The 19,760-nt window shown below is 51.5% G+C and overlaps 1 protein-coding gene across 20 annotated transcripts in view; it reads right to left on the reverse strand.

The window, feature by feature from the left end:
- The window catches only part of NLRC5 (NLR family CARD domain containing 5), an 89,591-nt gene that overhangs the window by 38,340 nt on the left and 31,491 nt on the right, over positions 1 to 19,760 (reverse strand). For 18 of the 20 annotated variants that reach the window (XR_010408053.1, XR_010408054.1, XR_010408052.1 and 15 more), the window contains exons 3-15: positions 18,128 to 18,434; positions 17,210 to 17,269; positions 12,897 to 12,965; positions 10,326 to 12,000; positions 9,141 to 9,224; positions 8,911 to 8,994; positions 7,423 to 7,506; positions 7,208 to 7,297; positions 6,509 to 6,568; positions 4,844 to 4,909; positions 4,261 to 4,344; positions 2,367 to 2,450; positions 1,346 to 1,435 (exon numbers count right to left, since the gene is read on the reverse strand). Coding sequence is in view for 17 of the 20 variants with exons in the window: in XM_064580664.1 (XP_064436734.1) it covers positions 1,346 to 1,435; positions 2,367 to 2,450; positions 4,261 to 4,344; positions 4,844 to 4,909; positions 6,509 to 6,568; positions 7,208 to 7,297; positions 7,423 to 7,506; positions 8,911 to 8,994; positions 9,141 to 9,224; positions 10,326 to 12,000; positions 12,897 to 12,965; positions 17,210 to 17,269; positions 18,128 to 18,422 (2,825 nt within the window). In the remaining 3 variants the exon portion in view is untranslated. Of the gene's footprint in view, positions 1 to 1,345; positions 1,436 to 2,366; positions 2,451 to 4,260; positions 4,345 to 4,843; positions 4,910 to 6,508; positions 6,569 to 7,207; positions 7,298 to 7,422; positions 7,507 to 8,910; positions 8,995 to 9,140; positions 9,225 to 10,325; positions 12,001 to 12,896; positions 12,966 to 17,209; positions 17,270 to 18,127; positions 18,461 to 19,760 lie in introns of all 20 variants that reach the window. The other 2 variants (XM_064580659.1, XM_064580661.1) reach the window with 2 other exon arrangements.

The following is a 19,760-nucleotide window of genomic DNA, read 5'->3' on the forward strand; positions in this document are numbered from 1 at the left end:
TCATCGCAGAGTTCATACTTCTTCCATGTGGAGAACTTAGAAATTATAGTAAAGTAAGAAGAAAATAAAGAAAAATCACCCACCACCTCTTCCATCTGTCAATGATGGCTGATAACATTTGGGAATGGGTTCTTTAGGTCTTTTGTTTTTAAAATGCAACTAATGTTCTTTCTTTTTTCCTTCTTCTTAAAAAATGGGATTAAAGGACAGATTCTTGTTTAAAAATTAGTTTTTCAAGGGATAGCTGAAACAAGGGTGACAAAATGTTGATAATTATTGGTGGGAACTGGGGTGTTCACCATTCTCCCTCCCCTTTGAGTATGTTTGGGAAACTTTACTATAAAAATGGTGAATTAAAATTATACTGCAGTCATCGCTCTAGACTAAAATTGTACCTATATCATCACTTTTCATTGAGTTTTTCTCTCTGAAGGTAACTCAGTTTACTTACCTAATATTCAACTGCTATATACTTAAGGTATGTTCATTTTTCCCTACTATAACTAATACTGAGGTGAACATTCCTGTATCTAAATGTGTTTGCACCAGCACGCTGACTTCTTTAGTGTAAATCCCTAGAAATGAACGGAGCACCATTTGGAATGAGCTAAGGATCCTTTATTGGATCATTATATACAGTGAATCAAGGTCCCCTAATCTCTCTTTTGGGTTAACCAGTGTCTCTCTCCTCCTTTGAGGGGTGTCTAAAGCAGGGACTGCCCTACTTGGTTAAGAGCCCCTCTGGGTGGGGACTGTGTTGACATTAATTAGCATCTGCCCTCAGCTCCCCAGACTGAATCCTGAGACTTAACAGAAATAAGGTTGGGCCCTGTCTCGGGTCAGGTTCCCTAGAAGCAGAGCCTGAGCCTCTGAATGGGGCAGAGAGCCAAGTTTCACTTGATCACTTGTGTATGGGATGTACTGAGGGCCTGCTCTTGGGAGAAGCTGGTAAGGGACCAAGGGAAGCAGAACAGAGCAGGTCTTCGGCCTGATCCCACAGGGAGCTCTGGAGCATGAAGGGCACCAAAAGTTTGTCCTACCCGAGGCCAGGGGGCTGGAGAGTGATGCCTCTGCCTCGGTCATGGGCCACTCCTGGTTGGGGGAATTCGGAGGGTAACCACCCAGGCGCCACTGGCTCCTATCGGCCCCAGGGTAGTTTCCTGGAGAAGGTATAAGCTGAGAGCAGCTGGGAAAAGAGGGTGTGGGCAGGGCTCCAGCAGCATCTTCAGGTCCCAAAGGCCTGGCCCAGAAAGAATGCTCAGGTCTTAGAGAGAATGGTGGGAGAGCCCCGGAACTCCAGGCTGGAGGCAGGAGGGGGTAACAGTGGTCCACTGGGAGGTCCTACCTGATGTGCAGCTCGGCCAGGGTCTGGCACGTGCTCACCGCCCTCAGCACACAAGGCACCCCGTCGACAGAGAGCCGGTTGTCGCTGAGGCTGTGGGGGAGGGGGGTGGCGGTCAGGCAGCTCAAGTCCCCAGGCCTAGACAGCTCCAGTCCCCTCCTCCTGGCACACAGTAGCTTGCTGGCTGTCACTCTGTGGATGTCCTGGGTCCTTAACCAGGGTGTCTCGAAGGATTCTGGCCCACGTGGATGAGCCAAGAGCTGCATGACCTCGCTGCCCCACTCAGAGAATAAGGTTCTACAGCTTGAGTGAGAAGAACTGACTCACCGTTTTCACCTCTCTGAGCCTGTTTCCTGGTCTGTCAAATCACCACCATTTTAATCCCATTTTACAAATGGAGAAACTGAGGCCCAGAGACATTAAATGATGTTAAGGCTACTAAATGACAGTCAGGACTGAACTCCCAAGGCAAGACCCCAAACCATTGTTACTCAACCTCAACATTCCCCTACCCGACCCACGCTTGATGCTAAGACCTCAACACATCCCACCCAAACACCACCCCACCCAGTACCGTGTAACACCATAGCACGTCCAGCAGCCTACTACCCTTTCTTTCCATCCCACCCCCCCAACAACCCACCCCTTTACCTCGGGGCACTGTGCCCCCACCCTAACATGCCTCTTCCCACTCTAACACCACAAAACCCACCCACCCCAAACCCTAACGAAACACCCAGTGCAACATCCCACCACACCCCAGGGCTGTTGCAAGGATGAACTGGAACACAAGCCACTGATGTACGAGGAACACGCTCTACACACCCAAGGGGTTTTAGTAACTGGAACCGAGACAGAGGCAAAGGCAAGTCATGGGCAGACTGCTCCAACTTTGCTGGTGTTGGGGGAGAGCAGGTCAGTGGAGAAGCACTAGGCCACTACAGGACCTGGTGGTGGCAAGGACCAGTGGGGCTCTCTCTCCAGGGCTCCCCCCCATCACCCAGTAGTGACGCTGGCAACTCACTCCAGACTCCTGGTGATGTGCAGCTGAGATGCGGCCTCTGCCATCAGTCGACAGCCTTCATCGTCCAGCTGGTTTCCTGAAAGGCTGAGACAGAGGGGCCCGATGCCTTGTGCTGGTGGGGTGGGGTCCCCCCTAGCCTCTGCACTCACACAGTCCCTCCTTGACTTTAGCCAAAGCAGCACTCCAGTAAATGAGCCCTAATAATGATGGATGCTGCAAGGCTGTGTATGACGTGGCCTGCCCTGTCCCAGCTGCTTCTACCATTACTGGGCATTTAATCCTCATAAGGACCCTGTGGAGCAGGCACTATTATTATCCTCATCTCATTGATGAGCAAACCAAGGTTTAGAGCGGTTAAAGCACCTCCTGAAAGGCAGACTTGGGATTTGAACCCAGGCAGCCTGATTTCAAGGCCCCACCCTCAGCTGCTTTTTTATGCTTCAACCTGCGTAATTGCTTCTTATGATAAACTCCATGGTTATAGGGGCATCAGATCTACCATGGGGATCAGGGAAGGTTTCCCTGATGTTTGAACTACTTGCTTGAAAAACTAGGAGCTCAGTAGGTAAGGGGTGGGAGAGAAATGGGGGAGGGTGTTCCTGGTATTGGGAATGGCTCATTCAAAGGCCCTGGGGCATAGCTCACTGGCGGAGCTGAAAGGGAGACAGTGTGTCAGGATCGAAGATTTCAGTGGCAGGACAGGGTCAGATGGGCCTTGGTGGGTTGGAGGCAGCATTTTAGATCACACAGGATTTTAGGATTTGGCCTTCACTATGAGCAATGGGAAGGAGTAAAGGGGGGGGGCAGGCAGCAGTGAAATGTAGTTCACTCTCTGCCACGTGGAAATGGCCAGTGTGGAAGCAGGAAACCCCAGTGAGGAGGCTGATGGGGTCATCCAGGTGAGGAGTGAGAGTGGTTCGGACTGGGGAGCTGGATGAAAAGAGGGTGGTGTTGAGAACTATGTAAGTGGTAGGTGGACTTGGGATGGGCTGGCTATGGGGGGAGGGTAAGGGAGCTGAGAGATGTCTGGTCTGTGTAGGCAGATGGGTGATGGGGCCATACTGTGGGTGAGTGCACCTGGGGCAGGTAGGGGGTGGTCAGGCTTGGTGATACCCAGCTGGGTGGAAGCGTGTGTTTTGTAAAAACACCTTCTAATCCTGTCTTGGTTCTCCCAATGGGACAATGTCAAGGCTCAAGCTTTGGTCACCAAGGCCCTCACCCATTCATCTTTCCCTAGGGTGAGGCCACTCACCTCACAACACCTTATGGCATTCCATCACTCCACCCTCACACCCATCTGATTTCCTGGGAAAGTCCTAGCAGGGATCCCCTCCTGGGGACATGACAGGACCTCTACCAATCCCCAAGCCCTACTCACAAAGGAGCTGGGCGTTAATGGAATTTCTCCAGCCCCAAAAGAGAAGGCAGTCTCACTCTACTCTGGGAGGAAGACAGGGGAGGGGACTCTGAAGGCTGTGGTTTGGAAGACAGGCGTGATGAGGTCTCCACTTTGCAGCTCTCAATAACACTGGTTACAACGACGAGGCCGGTAAGAGTCAGACTGTCTGAGCTTGAACCCTGGCCTGGACTCTTCCTAGACGTGTGACCTTGAGCAAACTTAACCTCTGTGTTGCTTAATTTCCTCCTCTATGAAGTGTGCATAGTAATAATACTTATATCACAGAGATGGGAAGATTAAATGAGAGGATGTATGCAAAAAAGCCTGGTCCAGGGCAAGTGCTAAACAGTGGTAGCTGTCATGATGGTCTGAGTTCCCCAAATTCTTAATGAGGCAGCATGCCCTTCCTTACACCATGCACCCAAAGTGGAGGCCCTTCAGACACTGCCCTGCCCACCCCCCATCTCCCATCCCAGCACTTCCCGTGATACTCACTCTACTTCGTCCAGGCAGGGGCCTTCCTGGAGCTGGGCTATGAGTTCCTGCACGTCATGGACCCTGAGCTGACACTGCTGGAGCCTGGAGTGAGGCAGAGGGGCTCAGGGCAAGAAGCTAGACCAGACCTCCTCCAGCCCGAAGGGCCACCGCCAGGTGTGGGAGCTGGGGGAGTCAGGAAGCAGACAAACCTGGGGTCTCATCCTGGCCCTGCTTCTTAGTAACTGGACAATCTTGGACAAGGCCCTTGGCCTCAGTATCCTCCTCTATCAAATAGGAGTAATAAAGTGCACTTGGCAGGGTTTTTGAAAGAATTACAGTGAGGTAATGGATATAAAATGGATATAAAATGGATATAAAATACTACTGTGCCCAGTATGTAGCAAGGGCCCATTAAATTAGTTGTAATTACTGTTGTTATGGCCGATGCTCCTTATTCAGGCCAGGATGGGTTAAAGTCCTTTCTCTGCTCCATGCCTGTTTTTCCTTTTATCCTCCTTACCCCTGCTCTACCTCTCCTCGGAAGGTGCCCTCCCCCCATATCACATCCCTCCCCTTAAGGCAATTGAGCCCACTGAGGTACCTGAGTGTCAGGCTTCTGCTCTCAGCCTCTTTCCTCTGGCCAGCATTTCCCTGTAGGTCTGGCGCTCTGGCAAGAACAAATCCAACATTGGCCTTGTCTTAGATTCCAGGGCCTGAATGTTTGGAGGCGCTAAAGGTGCATTTCAGAAAAGCAGCAAGAGCAAAAGGTTTGAGGGCAAATAGGCTTTATTCCAAATTCTGGCCTTGGGCAAGTCACTTCACCTATCTGAGCTTCCATGGTCTCTTTCCTTTTTTTTTTTTTAAAGATTTTATTTATTTATTTGAGAGAGAGAGAATGAAAGAGAGCACATGAGAGGGGAGAGGGTCAGAAGGAGAGGCAGACTCCCTGCCGAGCAGGGAGCCCGATGCGGGACTCCATCCAGGGACTCCAGGATCATGACCTGAGCCGAAGGCAGTCGCTTAACCAACTGAGCCACCCAGGTGCCCTCCATGGTCTCTTTTCCAAGATGGGATGACAATATCTAACACAGAGTGACTGAAGGATTAAAATGAAACGATGTACGGTCAAGCGCCCAGCACGGGCACAAAATTGAAGCTTAGTAAAAAGAAGCTGCTATTTCTATGTTGTGAAGCTCTCCATTTGTATACGTGCCACCTGTGGTTCAAAAGCCTGGGAGCATGGACTGTGTGTGGGTCCAGGCTGTGGGAGCCACGGCACCTCCAGGCTCTCTCCCACTGGGCCAGGGAAGGGGTTGGGGCTGCAGAGAAGCTGGAACATCATTACCCGGGTTTTCACAGACCTCTAGACTGGCGTTGTCCAACGGAACTTTCCGCGATGATGAGAATGTTTTGTATCTGTGCCATCCACTGTGGGAGACACTAGTCTCCCATGGCCACTGAGTACCTAAAATACTGCTAATGTGGCTGGTAAACTTAAATGTTCATTTTACTTAATTCTAACTAATATGCCTCTAAATAGCCACATGTGGCTAGTGGCTACCATATTGGGCATCATAGCTCTGTACAGCTGGAGGGGAAGAAGACTTTGGTCCTACTAGATTGTTGTATGGGGGAGGAAACTGAAGTTCAGAGCAGGGAAAGAACTTGCCCAAGGACATATAACATCATCTGTCTGTGAGTCTCAGCCAGGGAGGAGTGTGAATAAGTCCAGCTGGAATGTTCTCTCATGGAAAGGCTGCTTCCCTTTCTTTGCCCATGCAGGACAAGCCAAGCTGGAATCCATGCACAGCTGGATTAGCCAGCATCTGAGTGCCACCTGGATGTCAGCAGTGTTTTAAGCACCTGCAATGTATTAATTCATTTAATCCTCAGAGTAACTCTGAGATGTGGGTATCATCATTGCCTCCCTCCCGCTTTTTTTTAGATGGAAGAGTTTTCTGGAGCTTTCCCCACATATTAACACCAATCTAACAGTATATTCATGCCTTCCCTAAGGGTCTGACTTGCTCTGAGATTTCTGGGGATGCTCCCCCACCACAGGAACCAGACGTGGTCCAGATATGCTAGAAGAAGGTAAAGTCCTTGCCAACTCTGAAAAGAAAGCCATTTCTCAGGCAGCCATAGCAAGAAGAATCCCCACATTCCAGCTCTTCATAGGCTCTCCTGGCTACCTTACTCTGCTACTGCTTGAGCCCAGACTGCTCCTCAGAATGAGCCCAGACCCATCCCCTCCCTAGGTTCTTACCCTTGCAGCTCTGCAGCAGTCTCTGCGGGCGGGGAAAGAAGGAAGATGAGCTCCGCCTCCCTGCAAAAGTCAGACACTGAGCCGTGAGACCAGTGGTCTGGAAACCAGCACATCACCCGCTGCCTGCACACCCCCTGCAGCCCCAAACATCCAGAGAAAGCTGATTTTATTATAACCGACAAAGAAACAACTGGCAGAAATGCCCCAAATCAGACAAGGAAAATCTGTGACTATGTCGTTGCTCGATGAATCCCGAGAGTATTCTTTAAAAGTCAGGAAAACAATATTTACAGAGAAGACTTTAAAAAGTTAGGAATGCAAAGAGTTTTTGTGGGAGTTACAGTATTTTAGGGTTAAGACGCATGGCACTTGACCCACTCCGTAATCCAAATAGGTAACCCCAGTTCAGCACCACGGAGAGCAACTTGCGGCTAATGATTCTTTCGCTATGCTTCCTAGATGCGTTGACTCATTCCTTCAACCCTCCGCCCATCTACCCATCCATCATTCTACTCAGCACTATCTACTGAGTGCCAGGTGCCAGGCCTGAGCTAGGCTCTGGAGATACCCATGTGAATAAAACAGATTCAGGCACACAAGCGTAGCTATTGCAGACGCAGTGCTCCATTTCCCACTCCCTACCTTCCCCTCCCCTTTTCTCAAGCCTCTGAAGGCCCAGATTCCACTCCTTCGGCTCACCTGACCTGCAGGGTCCTGACAGTAGGGCATGCGACTGCCACTTTTGTCAAGCAGAGTAAGGTTGACACGGAGACATTGTTGCGGCTCAGGCTGCAAGATTGTGGCAAGGGTATCAGGAGTGAATCCTGTATCCCATGGGCCCCAGACTTTTTTTTGCTCTCCAGGGGAGGTGGGTAGCTCAGGCAGGGGTGGGGGTGTGTGGAAAGACGGCTTACTCAAGCTTCTGGAGCCGTGGCAAACAAGGAAGTACTTCCACGATGTTCAGCACAGCCCAGTCCTTGAGCTGGTTGTCCTGAAAGCTGCAAGAGACCAAGGTCCAGTCCCTCAGCCATGGAGTTGGGGGCCTTGGGAGCCCCAGTTGGCAGGTGACATGGCTGCCCTCATGGAGGAGACACAAGTCATAGGCCCACAATGGGTTGGTAACCTGCTCCACAGTATCCAGTAGGCCCAGCTAGGAGGAGAGTACCTCTGCTGGCCTCACTTCTGTCCCTATTCAGCCCCAGTGGGGGAGTTCCTGCCTAGTGGCCCAAGATGATGGGCTGTGAAGGCCTCATGAGGTGGAATGAGAACACCCAGCACACTGCTCTCAGGGCTACGTCTGGGATGTGCCTGAGGCCATCTTGTTTATTATGGCCTCTTGGCTCTTGGGTGATGAGCAGAGTCTAGACTGGGATACAAGAGATGCTGTTTCCAGCCCCAGCTCTGGCCTTGACTCACCCAGAACCTTAGGCCAAGCACATTTCTTCTGACCTCACATTCTTCATCTGTCAAATGGGGTCCACAACCCAGCCCTGCCTGAGTTCCTAGCCGGAGGGACAGAAGTACGAGGGTACCTTTGTGCAAGATTGCTCTGGTTAGTGCAGAGGTTTGGAAATGTGAACTTGTTGACACTTATTTCCCCCTGATCATAGAGAGTGACGTTAGTCTTTTCTCCTATCAGCCAGTGATCCCACAGAAAGGCACCCAGCTGAGGGGATAGGAGCTGTGGTCCAGCTAACACTCCACTCAACAAGCAGGATGACCTAGTGCCAAGCTGCATGTCTCTGGACAAAAGGGTGCCTTTCTAAATCTCATAAAGGTGCCATATAAACTAGTGGTGGTTCTGCCAATGAGCTGCCGAGAAGGCTCCCCGGCCCCACCCCTCTTAGGCTACTCATCACAAACACAGGGCAGGAATATATTTGTGGACATGTGCTCAGTTAGCATGTACTTGCATCTAAATGTGTATGTGGATCTAAGTGTGCACAGGTGTGCACACACCTATGAATGTGCCAGTGAGGGGAACATATTTAAGTGAGCAGGCGAGTGCAAGCGTGCACACATGTGCACGAGTGTGAAGGTATATGTTTCATGCATTTATGCGTACCCACTGTGCCTGACACCTGCCTACACGCTGCCATCCCTTCTCTCAAGGTCACAGAAAGATGGGGAAGGGGCCTCAAAGTTCAAAGTCCTTCAAGACAGCCCAAAATATTAGATGAAGGAAGCGGTGCTCGAGGGTCTCTGGAAGCCTTGTGTTTGGATTCAGACCCATCCAGTTCTTGGACCAATGCCTCCCCTCTCTGGGTCTCACTGAAAAACTGGCCAGATCCTGATGGGAAATGCAGGACTCATTACAGGCTCTGGGGTGGGGGTGGGGAGCCCAGGGACCTAGGAAGTGACTTGTCCCCCTTAGCCAGCAGGTCATCTTGGAGATCACTCACCTGACCTCTTCCAGCTGTGGACAGAGGTGCAAAGCCTGCACCAGGTGGCTGATGCCTCGGGCAGTGATCTTACTTCCTGCTAACCTACAGGGTAAGCAAAGGTGGTGGGAAGGAATGGGGGTGGGAGAGGGGGCAGGCCAGGAATCTGCCCTGTGCAGGGTCAAAAGGAGAGGGGAGAGTTCCAGGCATATCCAGCTGAGGATCCCTCTTGGACCCAAGCCCTGGCTCACCCCAGCTTCTTCAGGCTCCCCATTGTCGGCAGGCTCCTGGAGAGGGCTTCTGCAAAGGCGTCCCCACATTTCCTGCTCTTAAAGCTGCCACAGGAAGAGGCAAGGTAGCAGAGGCTCAATGCTGAGCAGGGCTTAGAAGCCATCACCCATCCCTTCCTCTGACAGATGGAACTGAGTAGTTATGTTAATAGTTATAGTAGTAGTAGTAGCTCTTGTTTGTAGTAATAACAAACACGGATTATGGCAGAGACTGCTAACTGCCCACTGAAACCCATTCTCCGTGGATAGAACTCTAACCGGGAACATGGTTTCCCAGTTACAGGCGGCATTTCCAGCCTCCCGTGCAGCTCAGAGCAGCTATGCAGCTATGTTCGCACCACTGGAATGTGAGCAGAAGGGATGTGCCCCATCTCGGTGTGTGTGGGCTTTAACACACGGGGTACGTCTAAGGCGTGCTCCCCTTCCCTTCCCCTAAGCTAGAGCACGATATGCCCATGACCCAGCTTTGACCATGCAGATCCAGGTGCCCAAGGAGATGATGGAACATCAGTGGAAGGGACCTGGGTCCCTGCATGACCACATGGAGCTAGCCATCTCAGAGACCCGGACCACTTACTTCTGAGTGCTCCATAACAGTGAAACAAAATTCAACATTATTTAATCCACTGTATTTGGGGGTGCGGGGTGGGTTCTCTCAGCCTCACCTTTTCTCTCGCTATTATTGCATATACTAAGCCTTCACTGTGCACCAGGCACTCCCCAAGGAGGGTTTTCCTGGCATTCTCTTACCTGGCTCTCACAACAACCTCACGTAGTGAGGATTATTACTGACTCATTTTAGGGAAGAAACTCAGGCTGAGAGGTTAAATAACCTGCCCAAAGTTAAACCACGTCTGGAGTCAGAGGCTCCAGCCCATGGCTGAGAGGGAGAGAGACTGAAAGCCCAGCAACCACAAGAGCAGTGTCCAGTTGAGAGCCAACTGGACCCTAAGGTCTTGGGAGGAAGGGAGCTTCGGCACCAGCTCTCCGGCTGAGGGACAGACAGTCTGAACTATCTGTTCCGATGTTCGAGATTTGCACCCAGGCTCCTGCGGGAAGGGTCTGACCGACTCCACCCTCCCGAAGCCCAGTTCCCTCCCAGGTCCTCCCCAGTCCTCCCCAGTCCTCCCCTGACCCTACTCTCACCTGAGATTCTCTACCTGCTTACAGCCTGCCAGGGCCTCAGGGCAGTGGGGCTCCAGGGGACACCCCTCAAAATCCAGGTGGATAGGGGCATTCCTGTGCCCCAAGATGTTGGTCAGGGCAGCCAGGTCAGCAAAGGTCAGTGGGAAATTGTGGAAAGACAGGTGGCAGGGGAGACTTTGGGCCACGAGGCTGGCCAGCTCAGGCTCCTGGGTTTCTCCCACGCAGTGACAGAATGCTACCACCTTCGGCCCCGTGAGCCTGCGCGGGGCCAACTTCCTCAGGGCCTGCATCACCACAGCCTGCCTGGCACTCACCCACGTCTCATCCCGCCGGGCCACGTGGCTGAGGAAGGGTCGGCAGGCATGGGACGCCAGCCCTGCCAGGAAGGAGGGGAGGTGGTCCAAGAGGCCCGGCTTAGCTTTGGTCCGCAGCACCCAGCGAGAATTGAGGGTGACGTGGCCGGCAAGCGCATTTTTGTCCACCTTGGGGTTGACCATCAGGTACAAGGCAGCAAAAAACTCCTGTAGGCTGAGGTGGGCGAAGGCATAGCCGGTACCCTGGTGCCCAGGGCCCGTGCAGACGCAGAAGGAGGTCAACAGGCTGAGGGCAGCCCCGAAGGCCATCGTGGATGGACGGATGTCTCCTATGGAGAAGATAACCTTGCCGGTCTCCAGGCCCCTCAGGGCCACCTCACTGAGGTCCAGCAGGGACTCGGGAGGCGGGTAGCCTCGGGGGCCGAGGGTGGACACCATCTGCACGTAGTTCTGAGTCACAGTGGGCAGGAGGGCCGCAGACTGGCCTGGACAGCTGCGCGGGAGCAGACGGTGGAGGCACAGGCAGGTGACCTGGCAGAGCGCGGGCACTGCGCACATGCTCTGGAGGTGTCTGCTTTTCCGCAGCTCTGCCAGGGCCGCCTCCTGACACAGCTGGTCCGTGAAGAAGCGGACCATGTACTCCTCCACCCGCGGCCTGTCAAAGCCCCACATGTGGACCGTGGCTGCCTCTGTGGGCAGGCAGTCGGGCAGCTTCCCTGGACGGGAAGTGGTCAGTACCCAGCAGCCAGGCAGCAGGGTCCCCCGGCAGAGGCCAGAGAAGAGGGCAAGGGCCGGACTTGGCTCCTCAGGACCTTCCCTCTCCCTGCTGGAATGGGGGTGGAGGGCCTGGTCCAGCCCATCAAAGATCAGCAGAACTCCGTTAGCGTTCTCCTCCAGGTACTGGAAGACCGAGTCAGGGCCCGCCTCGGGGCTCAGGTACAGGTCAAAAAGGAGCTGGGGCAGCGTCAGGAGATGTGTGATCAGGTTGAGCTGGCGGAACTCGAAAAGGAACAGGGCCTGGAAGCGGTCCAGCTGGCCGTCGGCCCACCTCTGGCAGAGCCGGTGGGCCAGGGTGGTCTTGCCCATGCCCGCCTTGCCCAGGAGCACCGTCACCCTTGGGCCCTTGTCGGCCCTGGTGTTGAAGAGGTCCCGGATGCTCACATCAGTGCCGTCTTCTGCCTTGGGGTCCCCCAGGGTGGCCCCCTCCTGGGTGTTGAAGGGTGCCGTGGTCCGGCTCCACTGCAGGATCGGGGGGATGTAGGCCTGGTGGAAGGCAAGGGGTTGCCCTGGCCCCGGGATCCGGCTGCCATAGCGCCGCTGGGCGGAGGTCTTCAGCAGCTGCAGGTACCTCCTGGCCAGCTCTGCAGGGCACAGGGAGAGGCATGAGGGTGGGGGACCTCCCACCCCTAGATCCCCTCACCCCAGTACTGGCCGTTGGGAGCCTGCAGCCTCAGCTGTGTGTGCAAGGGGGTGGGGACTGGCAAGAACACACAATTCCTAGAAGGAACTCGTTCCACAGAAGCACTGGTTCTGGGGGCCATTTAAATGGGGAAGTCTGGCTGGGGGAGCGCAGATCACGGCTCTGTTTGTTTTGCAACAGTATAAATGCTGTAAAGTTGTCAGTGAGACGGCGGTGGGGGGGGGGGGCGGGGAGGTTCCTTTGCAACATCTTCTTAGAACAACTTCTTAACTGTGTATCTGAGTACCCTGTTCTCCTCCCAGTATTTCAGTTTTGTGACGCCCAGGGGTGAGTACTAACAACCTGTAGGCCTAGGCATTGGCCAATCAGAACTGGAGCTGGGCCCTTACTATGTCGGGCATTGACTTTCTAATTGCTGGATCCCTGGGAGAGCTTGGGTGGCCCAGAGGAAGAACCGGGGCCGCTGTCAGGGGATGCTGGGGACAGGTGGTTGAGAACAGGATTCTTCTGGACAACTGGTGGAGAATGAGAAAAATTCTGTCTTCTCTACTCCCTCCTGCCTGGCCGCTCCTCAGCAGCCCCCATGCCTTGTGGTGGCGGTGAGGGGTCTCCTTGGTATTCTGCCCATCTCTAAACTGGCCAGTGAGGGCCCAGGTCTGAGGTCATACTGGTCACCTCTGCTCTGCCCACCCAGGACCTCCAATCCATCTCTGTTGGAAGGAAGACAAGAGTCGCTGGGCTCCTGGAGGCTTATCAGCAGGGCACAGAGTCCAGGATCTGTGTCCTGGCCCCAAGGCAGGTCCTTATGTCTGGGTCCTTCCCAGCCTTGATACCCACCTAGCTGCTGCTTCTTGCACTGCTTCGGGCGGGGTGAGGACCCACAGCTCTGATAAGGCCGCTTGAGGCCTGGAAAGAATGAGAGAAGAGTAAAGTGTGAAGTTTGGGGGCCTGGGCTGAGGGGGCACCGAGCACCTTTGGGGAGCTCCAGGCCACAAACAGGCAGTAGGCAGACAAATGTCGCTGCACCCAGGGACTGAGTGAAGGCAGGCGGCGGGCAGAGGCTGCATCAATACCAGCTCTGTTTGCAGAAGTGGGTCCCAGGCCTGGGTGAGAGGCCCAGAGGCTCTGGGCTGGGGGATCTCCCAGTCCAGGATGTGGGGAGCTGGGCCCACAGCCAGCAGCCTCAGAAACACTCAGCCCAGAGCACTGAATGGCCTGGGATAGACCCAGGTCTGTCGAGGCTACTGCTGGTTAGAAAAGTGGACTTTCCAATGTGCTTGGCTGGGCCTGTGGCCTCCCTCTGGGGTCAGTGTGTTTTATCACCCTTATGTCACATCTCCCACACTTCCTCACTTCCCTTACTGGTTTCTCGAATTCTCGTCTGGTTGTGGATTGTCAAGAGTCACTTTAATGCCTTTCTGAAGACGTTGGAAAAGGAAGACAGGAAGAAGGAAAAAAAGAAGGAACGGGAGAGAGAAGGGAGGGGAGGAGGAAAGGCAAGAGGACTTAGGGAAGAACGTGAAGAAGTAAAGCGGGATACTCCCACAGCCAGGCATCGATGATGGGTCAGAGCAGCCCCTGAGCAGGCCCCTCGCCCTGCCAGGTGTGAGGTTTCTCGGTGCTGGACTGCAGGGTGACTGACAGATCCCAGAGAGGGACTAGAACCAGTTTGAGGGTATTTTAATGTTCTGTCAAGTCCTCTATCAATAAGGGGCCCACTGGCTAAATATCATTCAGGTCTGGTCACAGCCATGTGATAATTATGCCACCTCAATGACACGGGCCAGAAGGGACAGGACTGAACGGTTTTGATCTGCTGGGATTATGGGGTGGATGTTTTCTGTTAAAGCCTGTTGGATGTTACTGCCATGCACAGCTGTAAGTAAAAAGCCCATACTTCTATAGAAATAAAGGTTCTCAGTGCACAGCCATCGTCAGACACAATGGTGAAAGACAGAAAGCTTTCCCTTTAAGATCAGAAACAGGAGCCCGTCACGATCATCAGGTCATGATCCCAGGGTCCTGGGATTGAGCCTGCATCGGGCTCCTTGCTGACAGGGGGCCTGCTTCTCCCTCTCCCTCTGCCGCTTCCACTGCTTGTGGTCTCCTGCTCTCTCTCTGCCAAATAAATAAATAAAATCTTAAAAAAAAAAAAATCAGGAACAAGGCAACAATGACTGCTTCCACCACCTCTATGCAACACAGTAGTAGAAAGTCCTAGCCAGAGCAATTGGGCAAGAAAAAGAAATAAAAGGCATCTAAATTGGAAAGGAAGAAGTAAAACCTGTTTGCAGAAGATAGGGTCTTATATGTAGAAAACCTTAAAAACTCCATGAAAAGGTTCTTTAGAACTGATAAATGAATTCAGCAAAGTAGCAGGATACAAAGTCAACATACACAAATGAGCTGCGTTTCTACACACAATGAACAACTTAAAAGGGAAATTACGAAACCAATTCCATTTACGAAAGCACTGAAAGAATAAAATGCTTAAACATTAACCAAGAAGGTGGAAGACAGCTTCTTGAAATGAAAACTACAAAACATTGTTGAAAGAAATTAAAGAAGGTGTAAATAAATGCAAATGCATCCCAGGCACATGGCCTGGAAGACTTCAGATTGCTAAGATGGCAATCTTACCCCAAACAAGCTACAGATTCAACACAATTCCCATAAAATCCCAATGACCTTTTCTGCAGATATAGGAAAACCGATCCCAAAATTTGTGAGGCTGAAAAAATTCTAAAAAAAATCTTGAAAAAAGAACAAAGTTGGAGGACTCGCACTTCCTGATTTCAAAGCTTACTACAAAGCTACAGTAATCAAAACAGTGTGGCACTGGCATAAGGACAGATATACAGACTGATGGAATAGAATAGAGAGCCCAGAAAGAAAACTTCACATATACAGTCAAATAATTTTTAACGAGAGTGCCAAGTCCATTTAATGGAGAATGGACAATCTTTTAAAAAAATGGTGCTAGGAAAACTGGACGCCCACACACAAAAGAATGAATAAGGACCCTTATCTAACATCACATACAAAAATTAACTCAAAATGGATCAAGGACCTAGATATAAGACCTCTAACAATAAAACTCTTAGAAGAAAACATAGGGCAAAAGCTTCACGACACTGGATTTGGTAATGATTTCTTGGATATGGCGCCGAGGCACAGAGAACACAAGAAAAAACAGACAAAACGGCTTCATGAAAGTGAAAAACATTTTGTGCATCAAAAGACACTGTCCACGGAGTAAAAAGAGAACCTACAGAATGAGGGACATCTGCAAAACATAGATCTGAAAAGGGATTAATATCCAGAATATATAGAGAACCCCTAAACTCAACAACAGCAAAACAAACAAGGTGGTTAAAAAAAAATGGACAAAGAACTTGAAGAGACATATCTCCAAAGAAGGCATAAGAATGGGCAATAAGCACATGAAAGGTGCTCAGCACCACCAATCATTAGGGAAATGCAAATCAAAACTACAATAAGATCAATACCATCTCACACCCATCACAAGAGCTACCTACTATTAAAAAAACAAACAAACAGGAAACAACAAGTGTTGGTGAGGATATGGAGAAATCACAACCCTTGTGCGCTGTTGGTGGGAATGCAAAATGGCGCTGCGTATGTGAAAACAGTATGAAGCGCCTCAGAAAATTAAAAAAGAATTACCATATGACCTAGGATTCTAAAGATATACTCAAAAAGAACCGAAAGCAGGATTTTAAAGAAATATTTGTTCACCCATGTTCACAGCAGCATTATTCACAATAGCTAAATTATGGCAGCAATCCAAGAGTTTATCAATGGATGGATGGACAAGCCAAGGGTGATGTACACAGACAATGGAACTTTCGTCAGCCTCACAAAGGAAGGAAATCCTGACACCCGCTACAACATGGAGATACCTTAGGGACATAATGCCGAGTGAAATGAGCCCGTCACAAAATGATTCCACTTATAAAAGCTACTGAGAGTAGTCAAATCATAAAGACAGAACGTAAAATGGTGGTTCCCAGGGGCTAGGGGAGAGGAGACTGGGGAGCTATTGTTCAATGGGGACAGAGTTTCAGTTTTCCAAGATGAAAAGGGTTCTGGAGATGGATGGTGGTGATGGTCGCACAACAAGAGTGAATTTAATACCACTGAACTGTGCACTTAAAATGGTTAAGATAGGGGGCGCCTGGGTGGCTCAGTTGGTTAAGCGACTGCCTTCGGCTCAGGTCATGATCCTGGAGTCCCGGGACTGAGTCCCACATCAGGCTCCCTGCTCGGCGGGGAGTCTGCTTCTCCCTCTGACTCTCCCCCTCTCATGCTTTCTCTCTATCACTATCTCTCTCAATAAATAAATAAAAATCTTTAAAAAAAATGGTTAAGATAGGGGCGCCTGGGGGGCTCAGTCGGTTGGGCATCTGCCTTTGGCTCAGGTCATGATCTCAGGGTCCTGGGATCAAGCCCCACGTCAGGCTCCCTGCTCAGTGGGGAGTTTGCTTCTCCCTCTCCCCCTCTCCACCGCTTGGGTTCACTCTCTCTTTCAAATAAATAAATAACATCTTTAAAAAAATGGTTATGTGTATTTTTGCCACAATTAAAAAAAAAAAAGAAAAAGAATAAAGGTTCAGAGACTAGAGCGTGGCCCATGAATCATGAGGTGGTCACGACTTGATCGCTGACCTCTCTGTGTCCTATCTGAAAATCAGTCAGAGGTTGCCAGGGTGTGGACAGCAGTCCATGAGTCAGTATCAGGCCCCAGGGCATCTGAATGATGAGGGGCCTGAGTCTGTGGGTCTGGAGGACGAGGCCTGAGGGTTGGGGACAGGGTGAGAACACGCTAAAGTAGACGGGATTGAGGCACTGCCCAAGGGCTGCCAACTTTCCACTCACGCAGAAAGCTCCAGCTTAGATCTCTGGGAACAGGTATCAGGACAGACCAAAGCCTTCAGGGGCACAGAAGGGGAGGAGGTGGGGCTAGGAGCCATGCAGGGGGGCAGGGGATATGTACAGATGTGTTGGGGGATAAGGAGGCTGGTTTAAGGGAAATATCCATGCCCAGCCACCATCAGCCTCCTCTGGGCTCAAGGTAGAGACTTAGCATGCTCACCACCCCCCTCCTACTCCACACCCTCAGGCCTCACCATGGTGGAGCTGAGAGGTAGGCTGGCTTTCTTCACCAGCCTCCAGCTGGCTGGGGAACCCTGAAAGAGACGGGGGAATGTAAGAGGCTATGGGGATGTGGTAGGAGGCTCTGGGCCCAACTCTGGCCCCATGTCTGGCTCAGGGCTCATCCGTCAGGGCGGGTCCCCATCAGGAGAGAAAATAAGGTCGACACTCAGCCATCTGTGGAGGTCCCAACTGGGGAAAGCAGCTGTGAGCACAAATGTGTGCATATATGCAGGTCTGTACATGGACAGGTCTGTGCGTGCACGTCTGCATGTGCACGTGTGTTTAGGTGTGTGTGTACATGTATTTGTGCACAGGGGGGTGTGATTACACACACACATGTGCACTGTGAACCCCATGCATTCCCTACACTCTGCCCTGTGCTAGAGCTCTTGAGTGGGGTCTCACTTCCTCTCCAAGAACACTGTTACCCCTCAGCGTTCTGTTTCCCCATGACGCTGCGTAAGTAGAAGGTGCCAGGAAACATGCACGGAACTGAACAGAGTTCAACACACCTGCCCATCAGCAGGGGTCGGGGGGCTCTGCCCGTGGCTCTCCTGACCACGCTGCAGAAAGAAACCTCTAAGTATGATGGGGTCATTTGCAATTTCTTGGCTGGAAGGAGTCACTGGTCCTTTCTCTCCTTGTATCCAGCCTTCCTGGGCAACTAGGGTGAGGCCAGGTGGAAAGAAGGGGTCTTCCAGGTCCCTAGCCGATTTGGAGAAACTCAGGAATTTACTCTGGGAAGTACTCCGAAACACAGAATTTGGTTCCTGGCTTGACCATGTCATCTTTGTGTGACTCAGGTGGGTCCCAGCCTTCCCTGGGCCTCCCTGGCTACCCATGACAGGGGGGCCAGCTGGCTGCTCTGTGCCTCTCCCACCTGCCCTTACCGTCTCCGTGGCCCCAGGTGCTCAGCAGCGGCACCTCCAGGTCCAGCGGTACCTCCAGCTCCATGCACACGCAATGGATGAAAGCCTGCCAAGTGGCCTGGCCATGAGCGTGCAGTCTTCTGAGTTGTAGGATGACCCCCTCTGTGGCATCCTGGGCCTTGTCCCCGGAGCTCAGCTCCATCTCGGTGAGGAAGAACTTCATCTTGGCATTCAGCCATTCTGGGTCTTTGCTGAGCAGCCTCACAAGCCAGCTCCACAGGTGCTCAGTGCCCAGCTGGAGGCTAACGAGGTCCATGAGGAGCTGGCCCTGCAGGGACAGGGTGGGCAGGTGAGCTGGGGAGCAGAGAAGTTGGGAGACAGGTGAGCCGGGAGGCAGGTGAGTTGGAGGACAGGTGAGCTGCGGGGTAGGTGAGCAGGGGGACAAGTCAGCTGGTAGAAAGGCAAAGGGGTAGTCAAGAACTACCTCCCGCATCTGGGGGGAAGTAGATAGGCAGATAAGTGGTTTCTTTGTCTAGTCTCCCTGCCTGTGCCCAGGGATCAGTCCCAGAGAATAGTCTGCTTCTTTTGTACTCCTTAACTCCCTGCTTATTTGTGCCTGTGTCCTGGCTCTGGAAGGGTCCAGTTCATCCCCTGTGGATGGTCCCCTGAGAATGCTTTATTTTTTCTCATTTCCATGGACCTATTTGTGCTGCTCTCTATCTGAGCTAATCTCATAGCAGAGACAACTAGTTGTCCCCACAGCCCTAATCTGTTCTCCACTTCTTCCTTAGTATTGGAATTCCTGAATATTTCCTGGTCATCTGGAATAAGCTCTATTTCCCAGCCACCCTTGCAGCTAGAATAGGCCATCTTACTAAGTTTTGGCCAACGGGATAAAGGTAGAAGTGTTGTATATCCTTCTTTGCTTCCTCCTGTTGGTTGGGATGTCAAAGTGAATGGTTGCACCTTGGGCAGCCATGCTGGATCATGAGGTGGAAGCCAGTGCGGAAGAAGGCAATGGGGAAGGCGTTCCACCTGTCCTGAACTTCTCTGACATGACAAGGAAATACGTTTCTATTCAAAGCACTATTGCTTAGGGCTTTCTGCTACTTACAGTGAAATTAAACGCTAGCTAATACAAACTATCTCTCTCAGCAAATTTTCCCCTTCTAAACTGGCACTCTCAAACCACCTGCTGGTAGGAATACCAATATAAGGCAAGGGGTACTTACATAGCCAAGCTTAAAAAAAATTTTTTTAAGATTTTATTTATTTATTTGACAGAGAGAGAGACAGCGAGAGCCCGAACACAAGCAGGGGGAGTGGGAGAGGGAGAAGCAGGCCTCCTGCCGAGCAGGGAGCCTGACGCGGGTCTCAATCCCAGGACCCTGGGATCACGACCTGAGCCGAAGGCAGACGCTTAACGACTGAGCCACCCAGGCGCCCCAAAGCTTAAAAAAATTTTGAAAAAATTGATTCGGCAATTATTTTTCTAGCACTCTAGCCTTAGGAAATAATTATGGGTGTACATAAAAATTTTAATTACAAAGCTGTTTCACTGCAAGTTTAGTATAATAGATAAAAATTGGAAGCAACCTAAATGTCTAAAAATTGGGGATTTGTTAACTAACTGGTTAGTTACTCCAAATCTACT

Source organism: Mirounga angustirostris, unplaced genomic scaffold, assembly GCF_029215605.1.
Source record: "Mirounga angustirostris isolate CCGP_5_RB_7025 unplaced genomic scaffold, mMirAng1.0.hap1 SCAF_16, whole genome shotgun sequence".
Lineage (NCBI taxonomy): Eukaryota > Metazoa > Chordata > Mammalia > Carnivora > Phocidae > Mirounga > Mirounga angustirostris.